This window comes from Odocoileus virginianus, chromosome 33 (genome assembly GCF_023699985.2).
Source record: "Odocoileus virginianus isolate 20LAN1187 ecotype Illinois chromosome 33, Ovbor_1.2, whole genome shotgun sequence".
NCBI lineage: Eukaryota > Metazoa > Chordata > Mammalia > Artiodactyla > Cervidae > Odocoileus > Odocoileus virginianus.
In genome coordinates, this window is record NC_069706.1 from 226,029 (window position 1) to 236,568 (window position 10,540).

Here is a 10,540-nt window from a genome sequence, read left to right on the forward strand (position 1 = left end):
GAAGAGCCTATCTTCGAGAGATACAAGTGACCTCTGGAGAGGCACTGGATAGGAGTCATGTTGAAAGGGCAGACTTTTCACCCGGAATCTCCAACAGATGTCTTACCTATCAAGAAGATTGAAAAAGTTATTCCATCAAGTTCTTGTAGCAAACCTATATTCTGGAAAAGGACTTTATTTTTTCCTTCTAAGTTTATTCTGCATAACTAAGGAAATAAATTATTTTAGCCTGGTATTTCAAAGCCAGGCCACATTTAATGTATTAAAGTAACCCATGCACATCCAAACACTACTGATATGTATTAAAAATTCAAGGCAGAATAAATTTTATGGCTTGTGAATTTTACCTTTAAGTCATTATTTTAAAATATAATGGCATATTTTAAAAAATCATAACAAATATAATAGAAATAATAAATAAAAATAATAAACAAAAAGTTATGGCAAAAATCTTCCTAACACCCAGAGCTCCACAAAGCACCACTCACCGTATAAAAGGGCAATAACTAATGTTAAGTAGTTCTCATTAATAAACAGTCCCATTATATCCTCTTCCCCCCCGCCCCATTATATCCTCTTTTCACTTTAAAAAAAAGTTGCAATGAGCACCTTTTCTGTGGACTCAGTAACACATACCATTAAGACAGTCCCAGCAGCAGGATCCGGGAACGAGCGTATACATGCATTTAACATGCTGACAGCTACTGGCTGACTGCCTTCCGACAAGCACAGCTACTCCAAGTCACCCCCAACTCGTCAGAACAGGAAGACCTCCTCTGGAGGTTCAGCACTAGCTAGCAAACATTTCAACATGAACCATCTATAAGGTAAAATATGATTTTTTCTAAAACAGAGAATATACCTATTATTTAATATATATATTATATTTTGGCTGCAGCTTGTGGGATCTTAGTTTCCAGACCTAGGATTGAACTGGAACCCCTGGCACTGAGAGGAGGAAGTCCTAACCACTGGACCATCAGGGAATTTCCTCAAATATGATTTTTAAGGAGCTGGAGGGAGGGGTGGTCACCTTTTAAAACTGGAAAAGGTACTCCTCTAAATGGTAAATTTTCACAGTACAAAAACGTCTCTTGACCTACTCTAGCCCTCCAACTAAGACAAAAGTGTTCAAAGTCTTGTGGTTTCTCCTAAAACTCCTCTGTAAATCTAAGCACGTCAACAACAGTAAACACCCTTTCTTTTTAAAAATCACACTATGGAAGCCATCATATCACACCAGTTTTCCCACTTTACCTAGGACATAATTTCACTATCTCAACCCTCTTTCCACAGTTGCACATCATCCCACTGTAGAGAGCAATGACCTGACCAAGCCCTCACTGATGGAGTCTGCAGGCTGCAAAGACGCAGGAGTATTCTGAAGCAAATTTACCTTTGCTCATAAGCAAGCGTATCATCAGATATACTCTCAGAGCTAGCACTGCTACCACGTGCTTTCCCTTCCTCGGGGGCTCAGTCATCCAAGAGGTGTATCAGAATTACTTAACTTTCCAACTCCTCAGCCTGAGTGAGGGTGAATACCTGTCACAGGATTAGATGCCCACTAAAAATGTCCTTTATCCTCTGACCGTTTTCTATTCAGCTCTTGCTACAGTCCTTTTCAGTCATGATGAGCTTTATCATCAAAGGTACCTGCCCTTCATATGCTGCAGATATTGTGTCTCAGCTTAGTTCTTATTTTACATAAGGGAATTCTTGATATGCTAGTATTTTAAGTTTCTATACAGAAAAAATGTATCCATCTTTACCTTACAGCTTCTTAGACTTTATAACATATCAAGATGGCAAAACAAAATTCTCTTTTGGGGGATCCAACCTGGTTTTTTGCCAACTGGGTAATCCACAGTTTCTAATACTGTTCATTAAAAAAACTCATCTTCTCCACAGTGGCTGAACACATGCCCTGCATAAAAATACTAAATTACCGTATGTTTCAGTCTTTCTGTATTCTCAATTTCTTCTATTACCCTGTTCTTAAATACTGAATTCACCAGGTCATTTAAAAAGCACAGGGACATTCTAATTCAGGAGAAATCCTAAGATTTGTGATACAAAAAGCTACATAACTAAAAGTGAAAATTTAACCCATAACATCTCTGTTCCTGTGTTTCTGAAACCTGGTATCCCAAGAAGATTCAGCACTGATGCACTTGAAAAAGAAATGGCAATTTTAACCACTTTTTCAGATTACTGATTTAAGTAGAATTTACTCCAGCTACAATACATCCTCTAAAGTGTCCACTGGGAGAAAAAACACACTTTTCCTTGATTTTCCTTTCCCGACTTCCTCCCACCAAGCTCAGTGCCTCCCCAGTCTTCAGTCAGGAACCTGAATGGCATCAAACCCCTCACTGACTTCTGCTTACTCTAGGAATGGAGGACTCAGAAAAAGAAAAAAACTAAAATGGAGTGGCTCTATCAGGAATCCCTATGGTCCAGTGGTTAGGACTTCACGCCTCCACTGCAGGAATCCTGGTTCAATCCCTGGAAGGTGATCTAAGATCCCACAAGCTGCACAGCATAGCCTAAAATAAATTAACAAAATAAAGTGACCAAATCATGCATTCCCAATGCAGACAGGAATGAAAACTGGTCTTAAAGAGTGAAGAAAATCTTAAGATAGTACAATGATTTGTGACCTATAAAGGATCACAGTACATAAACTGATATGCTGGTTATCTGTGTTATCAGAATTTCATGGAGGGGACAACCAACAACAACAAAAAAATTCATGGAAGGGAGATGGATGAATTAGGGGAAAGGGTCTAAAAAAGGCTCCTTTGGGAGGGAAAAATGACAAAAGTTATGAAATACTTGTTTGTAACGACTAAATTGCAAAAGATTTCATGGCCTGATAATACCAAGTGTTGGTAAGGGTATGTTCACTGTTATTAAGTGGGTAAACTGATACATTTTATCAATAACGACTAAATTGCAAAAGATTTCATGGCCTGATAATACCAAGTGTTGGTAAGGGTATGTTCACTGTTATTAAGTGGGTAAACTGATACATTTTATCAAAAATTAGGGAGGAAAAAGAAAAAGAACTATCTTGCAAGAATAAACATGTGCAGCTCCTATGAGCAAGCAATTCTTCTCTTAAAAATATACCCTAGGTTAACTGTTGCACATGTGCACCAAGATATTCAAGAACATTTATAACGCTATTCATGATAAAAAAGACAAAAACAAAAAACCCACTAGAATCAACCCAAATGTCTATGAACATAGAATGGATAGTTCAGGGAACAGTCAAGCAGCAATGAAAACAAACCATACCCAAAAAAGTATGTAAAGGCACACAGCACTGAAGGAAAAATAAAGTTACTAGATTACCTACACTAAATTCATTTCTGTAAGTTCAAAAGCAAGAATAAACATAATGTCCAAGAAATCATAAAATATATAAGAAGAAACACTTTAAAGAAAACAATACAGTACAAAATGTAGAAGAGTTGGGATGGTAGACACACAGACGCAGAACGGTCCTGGCCACATCCTAGCTCCCAGCCAGAGAGTGGTGGAATAACATCTGTTTTATAATTTTCTGTCATAACTTACACACATTACATTATTCTTGTTAGTGCAGTATTTGGCTCTTCACAGTAGGGAACAATTAACATCAAATAAAACTTACATCCAACTCAAAAAAGAGGTCCCTTTCTTTACTTGCAATCTCATAATCTGCTCGGAGGGCCAAGTCGTGGATTTTGGTACATTCTCCTAAGTCCATGCGCTGTGAAAGAGAAACAAAAATTTACACACAAACATCTAACCATTTGTAGGAAGCACATGACCTGGTGGTAACTGTCATCAAAATCAACAATGCTTTTTTAATGCTGCCTATGATATGAAAATTAAGAAACAACGTGGCCAAGAAGTCTTATTTTCCTTTTTCCACCATGATTACATGACACTCAGAAAATATGCATTTCAGTGTACCTACGGAACCAGAGATTACTAGACTATTTTCCATTACTTAGCATTCACCATTATTATTATTTCATGAGTGACATAAGAAATGTCTATTTAGTAAAGAGCAGCATGGGGGAAGGGGTGGTAAGAAGGCCAGGAAACAAGAGCATCACTGACAGCAACAAGTTTCCATGCATTCCTTCTTATAATCCTGACCACTAAAGCCTAAATCACAGAAACAAAAAGAGGAAAGAACAGATAGAAATCACGTTTTGGGGAGCTACCACATAACCTAACCTACCTAAAAGTAGCTCTTTGCATATCAAAGGAAATAAAGCACAACTAGCTGACTCAGAGCCAATGAATCCATTCTCCTAACCTGGTAAAGGACTCTGGACACACACCTGGGGACACAGATTGGACCACTCACTCGCCCCACTTGAAAGACAAAAGGCTCTTTCACCAAACAAATTATTTGTGTTACCAGTAAGACCAGCCTAATGTGCTACTGCACATCGTGAGCACAGACAGAATAATTAGACAGCAGCGTGCATTTTTCTTACCTAAGTCCTAAGTAAAGGACCCTGTACAGGGACCCCTCCACCCCTGTCTGTGGTCATCTCAGCAGCAACAGGGATGTTTGGATGCTGAGGGTCAGGTTAACAAGTCAGAAAGTGCCAACTGACAAACTCCAACAGCCCAGTGAGGAGATGCCTCAGGAGCCCCAGCTGCTGGACACAAACACAACTATCTAACAGGGGAACAAAGAGCAGCAGAGTCCAGAAATCCTTCAGCCCAAACTACAAGTGTGTTCAAAATGAGGTTAACAAAAGACTCCATGGATTACAAAATCCTTAACATTCTAGGACAGTTTCCAGCTCTTCGGCCCTAATCTCAGAAGGTGCAGCCATCCTTATGACAAAATGTCCTACAGCATCACCAGCGGCAGAGCCAAGAGTGGACTGCCAAGGGTGGAGCTCATATTCATTTTGACCAAATGGTAAACGCAAAAGCTGTTTTCCTTCATTACGCTTACTATGAGGTCACATGCAGCTTCTGTATGTTGGTTACATGGGGAATCCAGAGGTAAGGAAACACAAGTTCTAAAAGCCAAAGCTGCAACTAGAATTGCTATCATTGTAAAGCTGGCAAATTCTGCTTCATTCACTCTTTTAAATACCCAACATAATCCTTAAAAAATACACAGCTTCTGAACTAAGCTCATGGACCACAACTACTGAGCCGTTGTTCTACAGCCGGAGAGCTGCAACTACTGAAGCCCATGCTCCACAAGAGAAACCACTGCAATGAAAAGACACTGAATGAGAAGACCGCTTGCTACAACTAGAGAGAATTCCATGAAGCAACGAAGAACCAGCACAGCCAAAAATAATAAAATAAATGTATTTTTAAAAACATATTTTATGTATATATACAGCTTCTGGATTTCCCTAGCGGTCCAGAGGTTAACATTCCATACTTTTAAAGCAAGGGGTACAGATCTGAGCTCTATTTGAGGAACTATGATCCCACATGCTGCAGAGCCAAAAAAACCACACGAAGGTAGCTAAGTGCTACAGCTGAAACGAGAGGCAGCTCTTAGAAATTCTTTTTTTTTTAGTTCTACCACTTTATTGCTACCAACCCATCTCCCTCCACCCTCGTGCACACATGCTCAGTCATGTAATCCTATGGACTTTAGCCCACCAGACTCCTCTGTCCATGGGCTTTTCTAGGCAAGAATACTGGAGTGGGTTGCCATTTCCTTCTCCATAGTAATTCTTTAAATGCTAACGAACATTCTGTTGCTCAAAGAAAAACTACTTCCAGATGAAGCAACAAAACCACTAAGTACTAAAAATCTTAAGTGCAAATCAACTTCCATTCTAAAAACTTCAACTGTCAAGAAAGTTTCAATATTAGGGAACCACACACGAAGCAAAACTGACCAACACCTTCCTTCAGATGGGAGCGCTCAAGCGGCCACTGCCGAAACAGGTGAAAGACATGCCTGGGACTCCAAGTGCCTCTGAAGATCGCTCTGCAACTCTGCCAAGGAGGTAGAAGTACTAGCCAACTCCTCTGGCAGCCAAACACCCAACAGAGCTGAAATACCTCACTAGTTTACTTCTTCCAAAATACTGCAAGGGGCTGTCAAATGCAGCATGCCAGACCTTCTATCTTCTTTTTTAATCGCACAAACATCTGTGTTCTCTACCCTCTAGAGGTCTCACACAGCAGACAGGGAAGAACAATAAAGGCTCTTCAGAGAACTTTCAGAAAACCAAAGTTCTTCCACAGAGACAAGTTACACTGCCTTCCCTCCAGCTATCCCTCTCGTCTTACTATCAATACACCATTTTCCCATTCCATTCCTCTGCTACCTCACCCCTATTGAGAGCGCGCCTGGAGCAGCCCTTAGCATGCTGAGGGTTCTAACCACTGTCCTGTGGCTTATACTCAGTCCATCTCCATGGAGCACAGCAGATTCTATCCCCGCCACCCAGGAGCCCACAGCCATGAGGCTCCATCTTTACACTCGCCACCCAAATTCCCAACCCTCATCTCAACTGACCTCAGCACCCCCAACACATTCACTGCACCTTTGCATGAAAACAGGTCTCCTGGGCTCTCTTCTTGATTTGCATTGCCTGTCCAACGGGGACAGCAGTGACACTGCTCAGTCCCTGGCCTCTCATCAAAGCCCCACAGTCTCTGCCTCCTCCCCCTGACCCACACCAACCCAGATGCACTCCTGCTTCCCTTGGCTCCATCAGCCACCTGGAGTGCTATTCCCTCAAAGGTGCACGTGTGTGTTTTCTCAGCATTGAGGTCTCTGCTCCCTATCCTGAGAGGCCTTTCCATATTGCCCTATCCAAAACAGTCCAGAACCTACTTCGCTATTTACTGTCTGTCCGGTTTCTCCTTTAGATAAGAGTAAACATTTTTGGTACCACATCCCCAGTGCCTGGCAGAGTACTTGTACAGTAAATACTTGGCAAATTAACCTATACCTAATACAGTAAACATTTGTAGGAAATGCCCTCCCTCATCAGCATTCCAGAAAAATACAGCTGAAATGTTTCACTCTGGTGCATGTCCCTCTACTTCCTCTGACTTCTTCCACTAAGACCTACCAACAACTGTAGGTTAGGACACCGCCTACTCCAGGTTAGGAGCACACTCCTGGCTGTCTGCTATGACCAGTGGAAGGCAGCAGTCTACAGTGACGGCACCCCCATGATCCAGAACACTCAGCAGTCATAGCCAGTCAACTGCAAGCAAGACCCCAGCTAGCAGAGGCGTGAGGCTTTGTAGCCATTTCCTATTTGCTGTCAGAAGGGCAAACCTGAGAAGACGTAATACACCAGCTCAGTGTTTCAGAAACTCCTCCCCAAAACGGGAATGACAAAAGCACCAATTAATCCTAAAAAAAGTGTTCCCCAGCACATGCATATTGAACCGTTAAAACGAGGAGACAATTTTTACATTACATGAGGGGGTTGTGACATCTTAAAATGGTGATGGTGTTTATGAACTCATTTTCTGTAAGTGGCTGAATCATGGTAGATAATCTGACATTCTTTAGTCTTCTTAAATACTATCTAACTTTGAATAAATGTTCATTCTGCAAAACTAGCATTTATCTGTTTGGTTCATATGAAATGAACTTAAAATTGTAGAGTTCTATACTTATCAGATCATGTACTGACTTCTTGAAAGGGTGGTGTAACACAAAACTGCAGATTAACATTACTCCAGATTTTTCAAAAACTTACAAATCTGGGAAAACCATACCCTGTTACCAGATCAAAAAACTAGTATGTGTTTAACCTGAAAACAAACCAACCCATAATCTTACAGAGTTACAGGCTAACGTGAAGCACTCTTTTTGCTAAAGCCAAAGGACATTAGTAATACTTAACTTGTGAATACCTCAGTATAAATAACTCTCTCAAAACCTGAAAACCTCACAAACAGAACTTTATAGAAGTGAAATAACATTGTATAAAATTTCACCAAACTAATAGAAGCTATCACTTGAAGGACAGTAGATAATTTCCGCTTAGTAAAAAAAAAACACAATTCAACCTGAAAATCCCCACTGCCTGCAGAGCACCCATGTCTGAGTATCCTAGGACATCCCCCCAGATGCACCTACCGTCCCAGCCAGAATGTCGTGGGGGCAGCAGTCCAGAAGGTGACTCTTGCAGACACGGTCATCTGTAAACTTGACCCTCTGTCTGGTTTCGTCTCCTGAAATTCATGTGTGGTTTTAAATAAGACAATATTATCACATTAAGCACAAAAGCATATCTGGTACAATTCACCTGGATGATTTGCAGACTACCAAATACTCTGAAAAGCTGACCTAGATTTTTTTTTTTTTTTAACAACTGGAACAAAATATAGATGATTTTTGATGCTACAAGTCACGAAGAATGACGCTTAATGAGATCTGACTCCGTCATTGTGCCAAAGAGATCAAGGAGTCAGAAGTAAAATGTTGAGCACCAAAAGGCCATTAGCCCCACACATACATGTGGGCCATGAGATACCAAAACCCATGCTAATCAGAGGGCCATGAATCACCACGTGTGACTTAAAAGCTGGTAGTTTCCAACAAAAGCTACTTACTAGTCTAATCATTTTGCTATACACAAATGTATAGGCAATATTTTGCCCCAAATTTTATGAAGAAAGCTTTTCCTATTACTGACTGATAAATAACCTAGACTTAGTCTACCTATCCCCCTTTAACCCCCACCCTTAAAAAAAAAAAAAGAGTTGGCACCTGGGAGTCACTTTTAACAAGACAATACCAAGAGAAAAAAGCAAAAAAAGAACTAGGTTAGTCAATACACACTGTGAGTTCCAAAACATACTGTACCCATCTGCATTCTTCAAGACCTCAGCTGCAGAATTTTATGCCCGCTGTTGAAAAGTTTTAAAGGAAAAGTTTTCTTGCCCAACCTGCAGTAAGGAAGTCAGGGGAATGATACATAAAAGTAAAGGCAAAGTGGAATGTGACAGATTTTAAAGCTAATCTGTGTATATGACACAGAGCTGTGTAAAACTAAAGGAGGAATATATTTCAGGATTTGCAAGCATCCAGGATTAATGTAGTGTCTTTTATTGAAAATGTTTTCTTTCTAAACTACACTTTTAAAGTTACTTGTGAAAAAAAGCAAACACTTTTTTGTTATAACAGCTTAAAAATTGGTTGTGACTCACGGCTCGATGAACATGAGGCTTTTCTGCAACTCCCTTGCAGATTGATGTAGGCAGGCAAAGATACACTGAACCTTTATAAATAAAATAGAGGGGCCACAATTGTTCAGTTTGTATGAAATAAAAATATGGGAAGCAATTCAAAAGCAACTCAATATACAAAGAAAGCTAAAAAGCACTTATTCACCTATGAAATAAAGTGCAATGAATCTGCACAGCCCTGCGAATGTGCCAGTGTGAACTTACAACTTCATTACTTCGGTAGAAAAGAAAACACAAACCACAGCAGGTACATAGTTTGCAAAGATGCAACCGCTTTCTCCTGAGACAACCATCATGATATTGCGTTCCTCCCTACAGTACAACCTACCTAACGACTGCCAAGCGCAGGCTAAACAGAAGCTCTCCAGTGTGGCTGGGGAAAGGGGGGGCTGGAAAAGCACGCGGCAGGAACCCACGTTAGAAAAGCTCAATTTACTGCTCCCCTTACAATGGTACAGAACAACAACGGCAGGGTTTCCAGGCCCATCCGGCTCCCTCGGGTGGAGGAGCTCCGCCAGCCCGCTGCCAGCGACCTGTGCCCAAGCTGGCTGCAGCCCTTCGCCGACTCCCGGTTCGAGGAGAGGCGAGGGCCGCGGGAGGGCGGAGAAATCGCAGCAAGGTCAACGGGGAGGGGGCTGGCGCCCCACCGACAGCACGGGCTCCGAGGGAGGAGCCCGCCGGGGACCCACGCCGGCAGGGAAGGCTCAGACAAAGGCCCGGCGCCCGCGGTGGCGCGCGGGGGAGGGGAGGGCGCCCGCGCAGGCGCAGACGGTCGCGGCCCCGCCTCAGGCCGCCCGGCGGCCTCGCTTCGCTCCCGCCCCAGCCCTCGCCTGGCCGGCCGCCCCGACTCACCGTCCCGGGCCGTGCCCATGAGCTGGTCCAGGAGGGCCCGCATCTGCGCCTGGGCGGACATGGTGGCCGGCGGGAGCGGCAGGGGTGGCCGCGACGGCTTCTCTCAAGTGGCGGCAGCGGCCGCGGCGACGGCGACGGCGACGGCGACGACGAAAGCTGGTCCTGTCGGTCTCAGCCTGCTCGGCTGCTTCTCGACGCGGGGAACGCCGGGAGGAAGTGCGTCGGCGCCGGCGCGTGACCTGCTGGGAAATGTGGTCTGAAGGCGGGCCTGACGTTCCGTTGCGCAGGTTACGCAAACAAGCTGCTCAGGGGGCGGGGCTAATTCCCTCCCTGATTTTACTCCGGAGCCTAAAACCTCCTAGCTCCACCTAGGCGAAACTGCAATAAAGGGAAATAAATTTAGACAGTCCCAAACAGGAAAATAAATTCCGTGTTTTCTTGCTAGTCGTGAACCTGTGAATATCATTTAGCTACT

General features: G+C 42.8%; 1 protein-coding gene across 3 annotated transcripts in view; it reads right to left on the bottom strand.

Moving 5' to 3' along the window:
- The window catches only part of LUC7L (LUC7 like), a 28,047-nt gene extending 17,780 nt beyond the window's left edge, over nt 1–10,267 (bottom strand). The window contains exons 1-4 of one of the 3 annotated variants that reach the window (XM_020900203.2): nt 10,066–10,267; nt 9,175–9,245; nt 8,102–8,196; nt 3,662–3,760 (exon numbers count right to left, since the gene is read on the bottom strand). In XM_020900203.2, the coding sequence (XP_020755862.1) occupies nt 3,662–3,757 (96 nt within the window). In that variant the 5' untranslated portion in view covers nt 3,758–3,760; nt 8,102–8,196; nt 9,175–9,245; nt 10,066–10,267. Of the gene's footprint in view, nt 1–3,661; nt 3,761–8,101; nt 8,197–9,174; nt 9,246–9,541; nt 9,559–10,065 lie in introns of those variants that run through there. The other 2 variants (XM_020900204.2, XM_020900201.2) reach the window with 2 other exon arrangements.
- Nucleotides 10,268–10,540: the final 273 nt, after the last annotated feature.